Below are 18,684 nucleotides of genomic sequence, written 5' to 3'. Positions count from 1 at the left end.
CCATTGTAATATAAATCATTGTAGAAAAATTAAGAAAAATAAACGTACTTTTTAAAAATAAAAAATAAAAAATGAAGTGGTTAACAACCATTGAAAGTTTAGAGTCCCAAAACAATTTTTTAATTTCTTTTTAGAAAACATGTTAGGAAATCAATAGATACAAAATTGAAGTTGATGTATTTATTAGACATTTTCAAAATTTAGATACTTATTAGACACAAAATTGAAAATTTTGATATACAGAGTTTAAAGATATTTTAAACACGAATTTAAAAGTTAAGGTTTTGTTTGGTAATCATTTGATTTTTTGTTTTTGTTTTTGAAAATTAAGCCCGCACTACTTTCTTTTTTATCTACTTTTTACCAATGGTTTAAAAAACCAAGCTAAAATTTGAAAGTAACTTTTAAATACTTCTTTTTGTTTTGAGAATTTGACTAAGAATTCAACAATTTTACTCAATAAATATACAAATCATTGAAGAAAAACGTAGAGGAAATAAACTTAATTCAAAAAACCAAAAATAAAAAATGAAATAGTTAACAAACAGTAGCTAAACAATTAGAATCCAATTAGAATTGTATAGTGTTGAAGAAACTATTATAGGAACTAAAACAACTAAGATGACTATAGAATATTTGTGAATATATGTTAAAAAGTGTTGTGCTGCCATGTAAAGATATGGAAATAGATTGTGGAGTTAATGGCTTTCAGAAGATCTTGAAGTTGAGAATCTTACAACAAAGATTTCTTAACAAATTTGAACAAACAACAAATATGACGAGGAAGTTTATGTACTTTGTATCCCATTTTTGCATTAAGGTTTTCATACACTATATCCTAAATCCTAGACAGAAGTAAGAAGTAGGATTTGAGGGTTTTTTTTTTAAGGAAAAAAGTTATGTTGTGAATTTACACACTAGAATTTTAACTTCAAATTTGAAGAAAGTTATATTTTTTTAGTTTTAATTTTAGAAAAATATGATAGGTAAGCCATAAACTCCACTATCCAAACAAGATCGCTAGTGCGAATATCTTGATTGATAGTAGACAAACACAACTCTCCACTTACTCTTAAGAATTTGAAAAATATATAAGATTTGACGAGGTGGAAGAAAGATCAAGATATTTGTTCGGTCAAATGGTGAGGGGTAGGCAAAGAAATTTATGAGAGAAATTTTACATACCAAGTATTTGTGTTACAAACTTCTATTTTAAATTAAATTACAGAGGAACTGTATTTTCTTCTAGAGACAGGGTCTTCAAATTCAATTATGGAAAAAAAAGGTGTATTTTCTTCTATTTTTCACTTTTAAGGAAGAACAAGTTTTCACAAATTCAATTATCGAAAAACGGTATTTTCTTCTACTTTTCACTTTTAAAGAACATATATTTTTTTTTTAAAATTCAATTATGGAGAAACACAGTATTTTCTTCTAGTTGTCTCTTTTAAAAAAGAACTAGTTTTTCTTCTAGTTTTCACTTAGTGTCTTAGTTTTTATTTTTTTCATTTACATAATCATATTTTATATCTGATTTATTTAAATTAATTTTTTTTATTTGATTAGGCTATTTTAGTTAATTAGATTTAGTTTCAAAAACTCCGTACTTGTAGGGATTTGTTATTATTTTTATTTATTTATTTATTTATTTTTATGGATGGCCTCATTTGGAAGGCCCAAATGAAAAATGGCTTCCTATAGATTGCTAGGTCAAGTATGTGATTTTACCGCTCCTAAGATGCACCGCTTGCATGCGCCAATATGAATTTACTTAATCCTTGATGGCTTGTCACACATTCTTTGATGCACAATCACTCGATACCCAGCTTCATGATCACTAGATACGGCTGCAATCGACACGTGTATACTCGATCATATTAACATTATACTCGATGCTCAATTACTTTATACTCGATTATTTTGAATTCATAACCCGTTTAAAGGTCACTTAAATTATTTATACTCGATGCTCGTCACACGTTCTTCGATGCACAGTCACTCAATACCCAGCTTCATGGTCACTCGATACGACGACAATCAACACATATGTACTCGATCATATTAACGTCATACTCGATGCTCGATTACTTTATACTCAATTATTTTGAATTCATAACTCGTTTCAAGGTCACTTGAATTATTTATACTCAATTACTTTATACTCGATGCTCGATTACTTTATACTCGATTAATTTATACTAGATTATTCAAGTTTTAACGAGTATTTGTGTATCGAGTGACTGTGTATCGAGTATTTATTTGAACTTCAAATGCCTTCAAATAGATTTTGAATTAAAATAATTGAGCTAAAGTAATCGAGCATCGAGTATGACGTTGATATGATCGAGTATACACGTGTCGATTGCAACCTTATCGAGTGACCATGAAGTTGGATATCAAGTGACTTTCAAACGGGTTATGAATTCAAAATAATTGAGTATAAATTAATCGAGCATCGAGTATGATGTTGATATGATCGAGTATACACATGTCGATTGCAACCATATCGAGTGACCATGAAGTTGGGTATCGAGTGAGTGCATAATGTATGACGAGCCATCAAGGATCGAGTAAATTCGTATTGGTAGGTGCAAGGGGTGCATCTTAGGGACGAATAGGTAAAATCACATGCTTATGATGACATTTTTCGAGTAAAAAGTAGGATTAGACCTTTTTTGAAAAAGTATTTTTAATTTAGACATTTGTCTAGCCAAACTAAAATCATCTGGGTCTTAGATGTCAAGCCCATTCTCCAAACTCAAGATTTATTTGATAGAGAATCCAATTTTTGTTTTATGTTTTCAGATTCATTGAGTTCAGCAAATATATATCTAGAAAACAACCTAAATTTTTTGTTTAATATTGAAAACTATATTTTTATGTTTTCATTGTATCCAAATTTTAAATTTTGAATTTTAAAATGTAGAAATTAAATTAAATAAAGATAAAAACACTAAGATGTCAGGTTATGAACTCAATTCATTTTTTAAAAATAAAATATGTATTATGTAATGTATTATAAATTATATAATATTACAAAATAATAGTTATAAAATTTAGCATAAAAACCATTCATAAATGAATTAATAATAGTTGACAAAGATGACATGTGGGTTTAGAAGCTCTACCACCATTACGACCACCATTCTTTCCACGTCCTCTTCTTTATTACTAGTCCGTCCTCCATTGAACTGATTGTTTCCACCATAGTTCTATCGAAAATGGTTCTGCTGATTCGGTTGTTGCCGAGGTCTAGAGGAATGTCTATTGTAGACTAAATTTGTCGATCATTCAGCCTGCAACTCTCTAGTGACGACTTGGAGAAAATCGAGCTAGGGTCCCTTCAAAAGTAACAAAAATAGAATGAAATTCTTGCCAAGAGCTAATATACTTATCTTCAATAGTGCAGACGATAGCAATATAATCAGTATCAAGTCTCGCTAAGACATAGGACATCAGGTCAGATCACTGGTGCTCTAGCTACCTGAAGATTCTCAAAGGCTTGTTCATTGTTGCAAGATAGTCAACCATTCTTGTGCTCCATTTCTTTGTGTTTTGAAGAATAACTCTCAGCTGGTTGATTCGTGTCTTGCTCGTAGCTCTATACACTTGTTCTAGAGCTTCCCACACCTCTCTAAAGAGTTGGAAGTTCACCATATTAGCTACTACAGCACGAGTCATTGACCCGAAAAGCCATCTTGATAAGGCTTAATCCACCGTTGTCCATTCCTCAAATTGAGGATTGGGTATTAGACCCGATTTTTCTTCCCACTCTGAGACTCAAGAAATTTTGAGGGTCGGGACTTAGTTCCAAGAACGTACCCTGAACTCTTTGTCTGCGTAAGATTGCAAAGCACCATTCCTCACCAGAGGAGGTAATTCTTCTCATCAAGCTTGAGAGAAGAGGATGCCCAAAAGAGACGCTGACAAAATTTGGACTAGGAGTCACAATAGATGAAGAAAGCGCAGCTACAACATTGCCGTCTGAGGTACGATAAGGGTTTCATTACCCATGGCGTTTGCGGTAGCTCTAATACCAACAAAAAGTTGTCAAGATAGTATAATATTTCCAAAATAGTTCAATATTTCAATGACTTTATAGAGTCCTTTTGGAGGTATAAATACACCGAGTAGAGTACATAAAATGAAATAATACCCTCTAATAGAAAGATGCCACGTGCCTTAGCCCATATGACAAAGAATAACAAATACAACGTGAAGGAAAGAATAGTAAACAAACCAAAACTGCATTGATACAATACAAAAACGATAGCGTTTCACCCTTATGTACTCTATATGATGGTTCAAAGCCAAATTTCTCCTTTATAATCCTAAATCTGACTCTCAAATTCACCATTTTCAATTGTTGTCAATTAGAGCAAGAGATAAAACGAAGATACGGGCAAATCGATTGACACTTGGCCATGAGAAATTGCAGAAGAAAAGTAGTAAAAATGAACAACCTTCTAATTTACTTTTGTTTTAGCTAAAATTTTAATATATTGTGAATAATTTTAATTTTTACTTTATTTGTTTATCTTATAAAAATTTAAATTTCAATCTATTTGTGATGAAATATATTTTGTCCCATATTTAAATGAATTAGCCTCGTCATCCCATCAATGTTAACACTTAATGATCTGATCAATGTTTCTTTAGTTTAAAGTTAAGTTAGTCAAAAGTATATGACATCTTAGTTTTATTTGTTTTAAATTTTAGAAATGAAGAATACATGTTTTGTATTATCTTACTCCGACCAACAAGATTTAGGAGAAAATCAAAATAAAAAGTTTTATTCCATTTATACGATATCTATGTATTTAATTATAAAATCAATCAACCGATAATTGGTATGATTTATTCAATAAAAAAGAATATGTTTGGTATAATCTCACCCTAGTCATTTTTCTATGTTTTATTTGCACTCAACACTTTTTAATCATCAGATAACCATAAGATTATGGTTTTTTTCCTTCCAATATAACTTAGACTTACTTGTTTTAAAATAGTCTTTAAATATAAAAGGTATCTTCTATGTTATAGTTTCATTTAACGATTTTTAAACATATGATAGACATAAGAGTATGAATTTTTCTTATATCACTTAGATTTACTTGTAAATACATTTAACTATTTATAAATCTAAAAGTTATTTTCTAAGTTAAATTCAAACTTTGGTCTAGGAAAGTTAGAGTTTACTTTGTATGGTTTCAAAAGTTAGAATTTAGTTTCTATGGTTTGATAAACCTTACAAACAGTCCTTATAGTTTGATAAAATTCTCAAAAATAGTTCCTACGTAGGAACTATTTATCAAGGTTCAAATTATAGGGATTAAATTTTAATTATAAACTATAGATACTAAATATTAACTTCCTCCAAATCATAGGACCAAATTTTCTATTTAACCTATTTTCTACCGTTTAATTGCATTAAACAATTTTTTCAACATTTTCAATTTCAAAAATTAAACAATATAACACTTGATTAGAGATGTCCACGGGACGGGGAAGTCACTGCCCCTTATTTCAATCCTTATCACTGCCAAATTTTTCATAGGGTTTGGGACGGAGATTCCTCATGGAGAATTATATTCGTAGGATCAGGTTCCCTACGATAATTTTTTTAATTTATTCATTTTTTTCTAAAAAAAAAACTTTAAAATTTATTCTCAATCAAATAATTTTTTTTTCATATAAATGGGTAATTTTAATAACATATTTATTCAAATAAAGCACTGTAAAATTTTTTAATAAAAACAATAATATTTTCTGTGCAATCATATAATTAAGAACCGTTAATTCCATAATTTCTAAAAGTTCAAAATCATATAATTCTAGCTTTCAATTTAAATATTACTAAAATTCATGGTTTTAAAACTAAGAAAGTCTTAAATAATAAAAATCTATATCTTAGAAATCTATTAAAGTATAAAAAAGTTGGGATGGATATTAGAAAATTCTAATGTTGAAGTTATGAGAATATGTCTTAGGGATGTAAATTGATTGAGTTGTGGAGTTTTTTTTTGGACTAACTAAAAAATTCGGATAAATTAGTCCCTCGAAAGACTCAAAAGAAAAATATTCCAAAAAGAAATATATATTATTTCAATTTATTAATATACATATGTAATCAAGTTGAGTTTGGGTCAACTTGAATTTTATCACTTTTATAATTTAAGAGGTATGTAGACACATTTTATCACTTGGAGTACTTGTTAAAAATGAACAATTTTTATATTTTTATTTATGTTTATCCTCCACAATTTATTTATATTTATTCCTTTTTTCTTTTATTTTTTGTCCATATTTATATGCATTGAGGTAGTTGAAAAAATGTGTAGAATCTAAGTATGGAATATTTTGGTCTTAATAAAACTATTAAATTCTTCTAGAATATACATTTACTTATTGCGCAAGAAATTATTGTTCTAATTATTTTTTAAACATTGATTCTAATGATTTTTCGAAGTTTCAATTTTATATCTCATAGAATATTGACTTAATTGTCATTTTAATTTTTAAATTTTATGAATTTTCACTTTGGTACCTAAATTTCAAAGGTTATATTTTTACCTTTGTTACTTCGATAAGTTTTTCATTCGATTCCTACATTTATAGATTTTGTACTTTTACTCTAATACTTATTTTTTTTATAAGAATTATAATATGATTTTCAAAATTAATTTTAATAGTGACAGAAGTTTAATGAAAACTGATTTAAATATAAATTATTTTACAATTTTAAATTAATTAGTAGAACATTAACATAAACAAATAAAGTGGGCATCGGTAAGAACTCAAGGTAAGATTATAAATTCTTGAAGTTTATGGACCAAAATGAAGAACTCAAAGCTTAGAGATAAATTTGTAACATCCTATGAACAAAAAAAAAAAAAAAAAAAAAAAAAAAAAAAAAAAACTCACAATTAAAGGGTAAAAGTGTAATATTTTGAAACTTAGAGACAAACTAAAACCATACTCAAAATTTTGGGGCCAAAAATGTAATTTTTCCTTTAAATGATTAACAAATTGGTTAGACATAAAATTAAAATTTGGAAACAATATCTTTATAGTTCTTGAAATTTTTTAAGAACATTTGCTTTTGGTCTATTAATGTTCAAAATACATTTTTGTAGTTCATGAATTTTAAAGAATAGGTGCTGTTCACACGAGGTTTCCGGAGAACTATGTTTCGTGAAGTTAAACTTGTGTTGATGTAGATTTGATGTACATGTCGTTTAATCTCTATTACTTGATCTTCTAATTCTCTCTCAGTTGAATGCATATGCTTGATTTGAGGAAGCGGAACACGTGATATTCTTGAAGTTGAAATCTTGGAAGAATGTCAGTCTTTCAGAGTTAGGGATTCCTTTGATTGTAGAGAGTATTCTCTCTAAGCTCTCTGAAGTATAAACTTTCTTAACCCCATAAATAAAGAGACTGGTGAGTTTTGTGAGATTGAGTTTGGTTGGTCTATGGACTTAACCTTTGGATCCAATTATTAACCTATTTTTGACTCAATTGGACTTTAGCTCAAAACTTAATATTTAATTGAACCAAAATAATTAATTTGATCAATGTCAAGATATAAACACATGACATCACTAGGATAAACTAGTTCTTGTCTTCAATTTTAATTGGGGGCACATGTCAATTTTTAATTAACTCCAAATTTGATGATTTGTAATTTCGTCATTAATTTGAGTAATGACGTAGAAATTTGTGATTGGTTCAAAAATTTTCAGTGCATTTGGTCCTTGCATTTTAAAATATAATTTTTTTAGTCTTCAAATTCTTAAGAATAAGTTTAGAAGGTCCTTAAAGTATATTTTTTAAATTTTAAATAATTATATGACATTTTCAACATATTCTTAAAAACTCATAGACTAAAAAGTTTTTTTTTTTGAAAACCAAGGACCAAACTTACATATTCTTCAAAATCTAGAGACTAAAATTGTAATTTTTCTTTTAATGTTTTTGTGTGTAATAAAAACGAGCATAGATCAACTCACATTCATTCAGTATATATTAACGACAAAGACGTCTATGCTCTATAGTTCGAATCCTCCACCCGTATTGTACTAATTGGAATGAGGTGTTGGTCAAGGAAGCATTCGTTCCACATGATGACATTCTCAATATCCCATTAAGTGGGTGTCGGTTTTCAGATGAGATCATATAGTAAAGGAAGGATTTATGTGAAGAGCATATCAAATAGGGAGACGCATTGTCAAGATTTTCGAAGACTCCTAGTTTGATAAGGCTGATAACAAGAGCTTGTGAGCCGCTCTCCCAAAATCCAAAATCATGGAGTAGAAAATTATCCAAGTTATTATTCGGGCTGCTTCTAATTTGATGAGAAAAGGAATATTAACTCATTTGGATTGTTCTTTTTAAGGATTCACTTGGAAATGGTCATTCGATTTGGGAGTGCAAAATGACTAGAAACTTATGGAAGCTTCACTTTCTCTTTGGTATTGATGTGTTGTCTTTGGGCAGGGGTTGCTGGAAGTCGATGGAATATTGGGCTTTCGTAGAACCAACAACAAAGGGTATTAAGGGGAAAATCATGTCTATTATGGGGTGTATTTGAAATTATTATAACACAATTCGTTTTAACAATACTCTTCCTAGTCCACAAGTTATCAGTCTTGCTGTGGAAAAAGCTTTAGAGACACTTTCTTTGAAGAAGGAAGCTATCCCTCCTAGGATCAGTTTGAGCATCAACTCACCTGTTAGCCATTGGAAGCTGCCAAGAGAGGGTCGTTGGAAGATGAATGTTGATGCCGCATGGTCGGAGAACACTTGGAGTGATGTGACTGATTGGATTATATCTTGATTGGAATGACTGCTTTATTGAGGGTGGGTGCATCCTAATGTTAACAATTGGTCGGTCAAAGTCTTAAAAGCTAAAGCTTTTGTTGATTGCTTAAATCACATTATGGTTTTTTGGGATGGTAGAACCCCACGGTGGAGGTGGAATTGGATTTAATCAAAACATCAAATTTTCGAATCCTGAGATTTCTGACTTATCCGAGGTTTATTTATTTTTTGTTGAGAAGACTCTCTTTTCGTGTGAAATTTCTAGAGAGGAGAACAAAGTTACCCATAATATAATAGTTTTGGCTTCATCGGTGATTTTTTATTTTTGGAGAGAGTTATTTTCTCCCTCTATATTATTCCTTATCCTCGAGAGGGATTGACATTAGGTTGTTGGATTGTTTTCTATGCTTTTATGAATATTAGTTTCAAAATTTAAATGATAATAATAATAATAATAAGAGATAGAACTAAATTTGTATTGTAATTAAATAAATCCATCAGGTTTCCACCTGATCCTCTCGACGTTACCCGCTATATATTCTCTGTTTCTCTGTGACACTCAACTTCCTTACAACAACCCTTCAATGGAGACGCCATTACTGGACCTTCCTTCCAACAACCTATTTTTAACCTTCAATATCTCTTCCTTTTCCCACACATACCCATCCAGATTAATCATTCCTAGTCTCTGTTGTCCCAATAACCCTACCACTTCCCGTCGCCGGTTCTGCGCCGATACAACGCCGCCTCCAATTCTTGAAGACACTGATACAGTTCTAGATTCCGGCCCTGAAAGAATCCAGAACCGCCGCAGGGTCGTTCGACTTGCGTGGGAGAAGTTGGTGCGATGGTCCAGGTCTTTGCGATTCAAGACCAAGACCGACGTTCTTGAGCGCACGAACAAGGTGGGTTTTAATTTGCTTCTTTTCTTTTTCCTACTTTTACTTCTTTTGGGCCTGTTGAAGTTGTGGGTTAATCTTATTGTGGCTTAGTTTTGTGTGTTTTGATTCTGTGACTGCAGCCTGTTTGTGTTTGATGAAATGCCGCAGAGAAGTTCGTTGTAGTATATTGTTTTTTCTTGACTTTTTGTTCAATTTTGTTAGAGAATTATGGATTTCTTAACTTGTATTTCATCTTTCTTGTCTCTATCACTTACATCATCGGAAGCTCTTGTTCGTTGTAATTGTGAATGAGGCCTCTTGTATGACATTGTTTCTTCAAGTATTAAAGATTTCCTTCCACTGTGGGGATGGAGAGTTATGTCCATTTTTAGGTTGGGAAATAATAACCACATGAAAACGAGTCAACACCATCGTTTTCGACTTCTAACTTTTATGTACCAATAAACTTGATGCATTCAATTTACTCTTATTATTTAGTTATAGCACCTTCTGTAAGTTATTTTTCCATTCTTTGCTATATTTGTTATTCCTGTGTCGTGTGTGTGTTATTTAAGGTGTGTTAGAAAAAGACTTTTGGCCTAGAGACTACAAGGTTTGACCATTTAAGTCTCGTTCTTTTCTTTAACATTAATAGTGTATTTTATTATCTAGATTATGGAGTAATAAAATGCTTAATTATTAGCTAGTCCGGTCATGTTGGAGTTTATAAAATGGATATCTGAAGTAGTCTATATCTTAAGTATTAATGGCACTTTATTGGTAAATGTGGCTGTCTCACCTTGCAAGCTGTCAGGTTACTATATTAGTCAATATGTCTTGAATCCAATTAATCATCAGAAAAACATTGAAACATTGAACACTTCATTCGTCATCAGTGCCAATTTTGGGAGATAAAGGTCAAACTTATAGCATTAGAAAATAGACTTTTTTTTTTCTTTTAGCTTTTTCTTTTTTTGATGTTTGAAAATAGACTTTTTTTCTTTAAAACTTTGTTTAAAGCATAATCTACTTCCAAAATTTCTTCTTCCTTCCTGTTTGGTAGTTCATTGTCTAAATTTTATTAGGTGGCTGTGCTTGGAGGTGGATCTTTTGGTACAGCGATGGCTGCCCATATTGCTGGTAGAAAGCCCCAATTGGAAGTCAATATGCTTCTTCGTGATCCTCAAGTATGCCAGTCAATTAATGATAGTCACTACAACAGGTAAATTTTATTAGATATTTCAGCTTTCCCATGAAGTTCTTTTTTCTTTTCCTTCTCTCTCTCTATCTTCCTTTTAGAATTACTTTTCTTATGATTTTCATGAAAAAGAAACTCAGCTCCACACTACTAGTGGTTTTCTGATGTATTTGGGTGTGATTTTGGTTCACATGCAAAGTTTGCCTGATTGAATGACTGATGACCATTTCTTCTCAGTAAGTACTTCCCAAAGCACGAGCTACCAATAAATGTTATAGCTACAACTGATGCCAAAGCTGCTTTGCTGGGTGCTGATTTCTGTTTCCATGCTGTACCTGTGCAGGTCTTTCACTACCCTATTGAAAGTTCTGCATTAATATTTGCTTTCTCTTGTGGTTACGAAAGTGTAAACAGGAATAACATGTAATGCAATTCCTTGTAAAAGTTTCTTATGAACTTATTCATTTTATTTTTCATATGGATTTTTATTTAGATGTCACAACTTTATAATTAATAAGCTATCCAGAACTACTAATCTTCATCAATCAACTTCAATTTTTTGTGTGATTAAAGAATTTTTTAAAAATTCATTGCAGTTCAGTTCATCATTTCTCGAGAGCATTGCTGATCATGTTGATCCACACCTGCCATTCATATCCCTGAGCAAAGGGTTGGAACTCAATTCCTTGAGAATGATGTCTCAGATTATTCCCCAAGCACTCAGTAACCCTCGACAACCTTTTGTTGCCCTTTCAGGACCTTCATTTGCTTCAGAATTAATGAATAAATTACCAACAGGTAATAAATAATGCACCGCACATTGTATACAATCTTCCTTAACATACACTCATTTCAACATATTCAGAAAATTATTGAGTATTTTTTTATTTGCCAGCGATGGTTGTGGCATCAAAGGACAAAAAATTGGCAAATGCGGCTCAGCAACTACTGGCTTCTAGTTATCTAAGAATAAGCACCTCAAGGTAGATTTAGTTCTTAGACAGCGTGGGCTTACTTTTCTTGTATTTTTTAATTTCAAATTCCTCTTTTAGTAGAAAACTTTTAGTCCTCCTATTAGTATTATGATGTTATCATCTTATCAAGCATCTGATTGTTGGCGTTTGGTCATCTATCCACTTTCTCCATTGCTTACCTTTTTATTTCTCCGTTGCCTGAGCAAAAAGTCCCTCACAAAATACTTGCAACAATGCATATTTGATAAAAGTGGTTTAAGAAAATAAAATAAATCACAAGGACAGGATAGTTGTAGACTCTGAGGAACTGGCCTGTAAGCCAATAATTTACTTGGTTTGTAACTTCTGATGACTCAGTGATGTGACAGGGGTGGAGATTGCAGGTGCATTGAAGAATGTCCTTGCTATAGCAGCAGGAATTGTTGAGGGGATGAATCTTGGTAACAACTCTATGGCAGCTCTTGTAGCACAAGGTTGTTCTGAGATCCGTTGGCTGGCTACAAAGGTATGGTTGTTTGCAGTATTAATTGCTTTGCAGATGAGGGCATGCTTCGATTCAGCATTAATTGCATTGAATATAGAATATGATTTATTTACGTCATAAGCAGTTAAATCATGGCCCATTATCCAATAATTCAAGGGAGCCAATGGAGCTATTTACCGTCAACCTTCAAAATATTAAAAAAAAAAAAAAAAAAACGAATGAAAGGCGTTTGGTAACCAGTTTTTGTTCTTCCCATAAATTTTAAAATTAGAAAATCAAAGCTTTATCACGAAATTAATCTTTAAAGAAAAATATTCAAAATTATTATGATATATTTATTTTGCACCTTATTAATAAAAAAATAATATAATAAGGATTTTGTTTTTAATTTTCAATCACTAGTAACGAGAACCTGAAAGAAGAAATAGTTTGTATTATTTCTAAAATTTGTACATTATTTTGGAAATATGTCCTAAAAATGAGAAACGAGAAATAGTTACTAAATGTTGGTGTTTTCCAAATATTGAAAATAAGAAATGGGAAAAGAAAAAATGGAACATTTCTTAAATGGCTTTTGAGTATGGTGCTATTGAATAGACCCATTGATTAGGCGAGACTAGAGAAAGGGCTATCTTTTCTCTCTATTCCTAACGTAATCAGATTGTTTCTTAAAAGCGATCTTTCCTGCTATTGCTTTTGTTCCAACTTACGTTTGATAGTCCACAAGATGTTGGCGTCATATTCCTACAATCGGTCATAGTTCAAGCGTTATCTACATAGAACTCTGTTATTTTTTCTTATCTACCTTCACTTTTCTGAATGCAATCTTGCCATTCTAATTACTTTTGCCTTCAAAATTTTCTTAAAGATGGGTGCGAAGCCAACAACAATTACTGGTCTCTCAGGCACTGGGGACATCATGCTTACATGCTTTGTCAACCTCTCCCGAAACAGAACTGTTGGAGTACGACTAGGATCTGGTGAGAATCTGGATGATATATTGAGCTCCATGAATCAGGTACCTGGGTAGTCTTGTAGTATGTCAGGCAATGTTTTGGTTTTCGTTCAATACCTTGTTAAGGTCTCCTGCATCAATAGGTTGCAGAAGGTGTATCGACTGCGGGGGCTGTTATCGCTTTGGCTCAAAAGTATAATGTTAAGATGCCAGTTTTGACAGCAGTGGCCCGAATTATTGACAACGAGCTAACACCACAAAAAGCTGTTCTTGAATTGATGGGGCTTCCTCAGGTAACCCTTAGCTCTCTCGTTGAACTGATAATTGGGAAGTTTATGACTTTGATTTGACTGCTTAAATCCTCATTTAAACTTCATTTAGGTGGAAGAGGTCTGAAACCTGGGGGCTCTAAGGGTACTAAGCATTAGAATCACAAAACATTTATGGCATTATAAAGCATGGCCAGCAGCCATTTCACTAGGACATTACGATATTAGAAAATTTTATACGTCGAAATCTTTTTGATTGCTTGGTAATTTTTTGGGATCAAAAGTTGGTCTGTGAAACCTGCTAGTTGATTGAGGATCTCCATGTCTTTATTGGAGAACAAACTATCTTTGGTTCTTATTAGTGGAATTCAATGATTTTGATTCTGTAAAGTTACAATCAAAAGAAATGTCATCCTTCTGTCTAATTCATTTCATTTTTTTTTTTAATTTCAAGGAGGAATATGGTTAAAAATTGACTAAAAAGTTCATCGTCAACCAAATTATCTTGAATGTTTATTCACAAATATCAGATGTCAAATATATGAGTAAGATTATTGATTTTCCACACCTAGAGAGGGAGTGAGAGTGTGGAGAAGTTATATCCAAAAGTAGTCAATTTTTTGTGACAAGTTATTACTACCCTAAGTGAAACATTCTATACTAAAAAATTGGTAAATTCAAACCCACAACTATGAGTTTGGAGAACATATCATCAACATTTGAGATGGTAATTGATACTAGAGATTAGCCAAATATCTATGAGCTCAAGAGCTCAAATGTAAAAGTCTCTTTGTATGATTTGGGAGCAGCAAATTACAATATTTGTTTACATTTCAAGAGCTCAAGAGCTCAAATGTAAAAGTCTCTTTGTATGACCGGAATAGACCAACTTTCAAACCACCTTTTTCCTCCTTTCATTTTCATTCCATCAGGGCTACCATGTTGAAGCTGCAATGTTAGTTAGTTAATTCATCAGAGAGGATTGATACCTTCATTTTCTTCATTACTACCCTCCAATCTTGTATGCAATTGTACAACTTCGAAGCATTGAAGCACTTAAACTGAGTCATTGGGCTCCCATTTTAAGCAGCTTAGTGAGGGAAATGAAACAAAATGTACAGAGAGAGAAGAGCATCACTCTCTTTTATCTTCCTCAAGATCCCCTCCATGTCCAAAGACAAGATGATCTGCAGCAGTAGATGGTGCCTTTCTTTCCTTCCTTTCTAGCTTGTTAGATAAATCTGGAGCTACCTTAATTCCGGCTCCAGTTAGTGCCACAACGTCCTCGTCGACATCATCCCCAGTGTCCTCCGAGTATGCAAATCTACAGATCGTCGACATCATCCCCAGTGTCCTCCGAGTATGCAAATCTACAGATCCCCGAATTCATTCAACTTTAAAGTTAGACACTAGTTCATGATTTCATTTAAATATCTGATTTTTATGTCTCTCTTAAAGCAATTAAGAACAGGTAAATGTATCAAGAAAGATTAAAGAGAGAAGATAAAGACAGCTATCCAAGTGAAAATAAAGAAGGTAGTGAAACAAAAATATAATATAATCAGACATGTGTGTACAAAATAACGTTGGAGGAAAAAAGAAAATTCTTGATAGACCCTTTCGAACCGAGATCCGGGCATATACTATTTGCTAGGGTGGTCAGTGTACCCAAAGAGGTTAAAGTGGAAAACCATGCTGATCTAGAAGTTAAAAGATTCAAGTAAATTCCCAAAAGGAGGCAGGGAATTGATGATTAGATTACCTGGTTATTGGATTATGAGAAGGAGCCCAAAGAACACATATAATCACCAAGAGAATAAAAGAAAGCAAAATCCAGAAGGCTGGAATAATCCAAGCTCTTTGCCACAGCTCGCTTAATGGGTCGGTAGCATTGAAATACAACTACACAAAGAATCAGTAACTCTAATCATTGGACTTATCTTTACAATTTGATCAAAAATTCAATTAGTAGAGAAAAACAGACGATAAAAGATGAATTTTCAAGTGTTTAATTTAAAAAATAAGTCATTTTAGAAAAAATTGAAGTGTTTAACAAGTCTTTGAAGTGTATTTTCAACAATTTTTGTCAACAGTGTTTAAATAAAAATGAGTTTTTTTGAAAAACATTTATTTCTCAAGTTAATCCAAACGGGTCCTGAAATGCGAAGTCACCTCATATCTGATCCAAGCTATAGACAGCAACACTGAAACTGCGAGGCTGTTAGTAAACTTCCGATACAGTTCAAGTTTGGCCATGCTTTTTCTAACCTACAGAGCATAATTCATTATAGAGAACTGAACATGATCATCCTCCCAGTAGGAATAAAAAGCTTAAAGAAAGTATATTTACCTAGAGCTTCTCTAGGGTTTTTGATAGTGATGAAAAGATCCAAAGAATAAAGCAAGCATCCAATACAGCAACTGGCAACACCAGAAAGAACCTTGTTTTTCCAGACAAGTCATTAACATTTCCCAAATGCTCTGCAAGCTCAAGTGCTTCAGAAGCCAAGAAATATGTAACACCCAGTAGAATAACTCTCGTGGTTATACCACCGAGGGTCGGTCTCACAACCCCGTATCCCATTGAAACCACCAGAAGAAGCAGCCTAGAAACAGTCTTCTTAATAACACTAATTGTAACTGCCCAAATCGTTATCCCCATTGGTCGACTTCCAGAGGAATTAAAATTTGAACACTCAAAGTACCAAAGGGCCATTTCACACATTCCTAAACCTATCACACAAGTAATATGGTAGTGCAATTGCATTACACCTTTCCAATATCTTACAAATCAGAGAAACCAAACAAGACCTAAAATTAGGTAAGATAAAGACATAAAACCAAAAAATGTCACCATTGGAGCCATCTTTCCCGATAAATAACCATCTGGGTTTCTCCAAACTGTTCTTCCACTAATGAATGTACCTCGGAGTTGCGGATCGCAAAACATAAAATACAGATAATACATTCCAGTTTTGTTGAGTTCAATTGTAGTTGGTTCCATTTTAGCTTCTTCATTTATCCCTTCAAAGAAAGTTTGAATTCTCCTGGGTCCATTAGGATCATCTGAAACCTGCTTAATAATAACTTCCCCTACCTTGCAAGATCCATTACTTGCAAGCTTCTGGGTACAACATATAAGATCAGAATCCAGAAATGACCCTCCTATTTTTGTCCTGTCTTTGACATCCACAATAATAGCTTCAATTAACCCAGTTTTTTGCTGCATCTCATTCTTCTGTTCAGCAGATTCTTTAGTTCGTCTAAATGTAATCGATTCAAACCTACATTACCCATAAATCAATAAGAAAAACAAGAACTAATCTAAATTCTTTGGTACACCTCCATCGCATGCAAAAACCCAAACGAACTGTATACTTAAAACGATCGATTTCAAAGAAGATTCCGAGGAAATAAACAAAACCCAATTGGGGGAACTGAATCAAATGAAAGAACAGTAGAGAAAATCGAGAAACAAAAGCGAATGACTCAAGAATAGAGGGTTAGATTAGTTTACCTGATGAAGGACATTCCGTCGAGCAATTGGTGTGCAGAATCGGTGGAATTGTAGGAAAGAGGGTGGAAATTAGAAGCATGAAGACCTTCACTACCGCCATGGAAGAAGAATGAATTGGAACGATGAATGAAGGATTCGTTTTGGTATTGATGAATGGAAGAACTCACTTGAGAGATTGAAGAACAGCTCAGAAATGAAAGCGCAAGGATGATTTGAATGTAGCCATTGGAGAAAGCAACCAAATTGAAAAACTCAAGTGATCTATGACTCACGGATATTTTATATGAAACAAAGATTTCGTATTAAATAATATACGGATATTTCTAGATAGTATTGATGTATTTATTTTTATGCTTACTTTTTTTTAAAAAAATAAACAACTTATCTAATCTTTTTCAATCTAAAATTTGGCAATCTATTTTTTAAGCAAGAGAAAATATACTTTCAATGTATCAGTATCTTCGTTTTTTAAAAATATATATTAAAATAATATATAAAAAATGATGTATCTTCAACGAATCCGTATCTTAGTTTTTTAGAAATTGACGAATCACCGTATCCAATTGTATCCGAATCGTATAGCCATATCCGTGTCTGTGCTTCATAGTCTTTGATTACTTGTTCCAAAGAATGATCCTCGAAAATACTTCTCTTTCTACGCTGAGTAACACATATGTTATTTTTAAATTATTATTTTATAACAATTATATGTATTGGATCAAAGAAGAACATACCAATTATCGCTATCTACGCTTATTATGAACTTCGAAGTTATATTTATATTCATGTATATTTTAAGTGTAAAGTATATTCTACGAAAATAAAATTAATATATATCAATAGTAATTGATATGTATTTCTATTTAGAATTGAGAAAGTTTAAAAAATGGTTTAAAATCCTCTAATTTAAGCCTCGTTTGGTAACTATTTTGTTTTTTGTTTGTGTTTTTTAAAATTAGGTCTATGGATACTACTTTCACCTCCAAATTTAAAAAAAATAGCTTCCAAAAAGTTTTTTTTGCTTTTAAAATCTGGCTAAGAATTCAACTATTGTACTTAAGAAATATACAAATCACTGTAAGAAATGTGGATGAAATAGACTTAATTTAAAAAAAAAAACAAAAGAGTTACTAAACGGGGCTTAAAAATTTGAAAAATGTTTTGAACTTTGTTTATTTCGATTGGAACTAGAAAAATTTAAAATGAATCTATTTAAAATGCTTTGTTTGTATGGTAATTGAAAAAGAAAGAAATTCACCAAGTTTATTAATGTAAACTTTTAAAGGAAATTATTTTAAATGGAAAAATGTTGAAAATATCTTTAAATATAATAAAATATCACAGTCTGTCAATGATAGACTACTGTCATTGTGTTATTGACTTAGTAACAAAAGTTTATCACAGTCTATTATTAACATTTTGTTATATTAGTAAGTAAGTCGACTTATTTTTCTTATCTGAAAACGAAAACAACCCGTTTTAAATAAATCATAATATGAAAATGTTTTATTAAATAATTTACCTCTAAATCTTATGAAATTTGGCCAAATCCACCTTTTAAGCCCGAAAAAGTTATAATCTAA

At 31.9% G+C, this 18,684-nt stretch overlaps 1 protein-coding gene and 1 pseudogene across 2 annotated transcripts; one reads left to right on the top strand and one right to left on the bottom strand.

Moving 5' to 3' along the window:
- Positions 1-9,364: 9,364 nt before the first annotated feature.
- On the top strand, positions 9,365-14,018 carry GLY1 (NAD-dependent glycerol-3-phosphate dehydrogenase family protein). The gene is made up of 9 exons (XM_039037180.2): positions 9,365-9,728; positions 10,790-10,926; positions 11,140-11,245; positions 11,499-11,700; positions 11,798-11,885; positions 12,234-12,381; positions 13,229-13,378; positions 13,459-13,608; positions 13,697-14,018. Exons 1-9 carry the CDS (start codon positions 9,408-9,410, stop codon positions 13,709-13,711), a joined length of 1,317 nt encoding a protein of 438 aa, XP_038893108.2. The 5' UTR covers positions 9,365-9,407; the 3' UTR covers positions 13,712-14,018.
- Positions 14,019-14,328: 310 nt separating this feature from the next.
- Positions 14,329-17,403, bottom strand: LOC120081990 (uncharacterized; annotated as a pseudogene). Its single transcript, XR_016530478.1, has 5 exons — positions 17,102-17,403; positions 15,935-16,868; positions 15,757-15,852; positions 15,347-15,486; positions 14,329-14,908 (listed from the first exon to the last, which is right to left on the bottom strand). The product of XR_016530478.1 is annotated as an uncharacterized LOC120081990 (transcript).
- Between the last annotated feature and the right edge of the window lie 1,281 nt (positions 17,404-18,684).

This window comes from Benincasa hispida, chromosome 7, assembly GCF_027475165.1.
Source record: "Benincasa hispida cultivar pf3 chromosome 7, pf3_genome.v1.1, whole genome shotgun sequence".
NCBI classification, from domain to species: Eukaryota; Viridiplantae; Streptophyta; class Magnoliopsida; order Cucurbitales; family Cucurbitaceae; genus Benincasa; species Benincasa hispida.
Note: the sequence above shows the minus strand (reverse complement) of the source record. Positions and strands in the feature narration are given on the sequence as shown.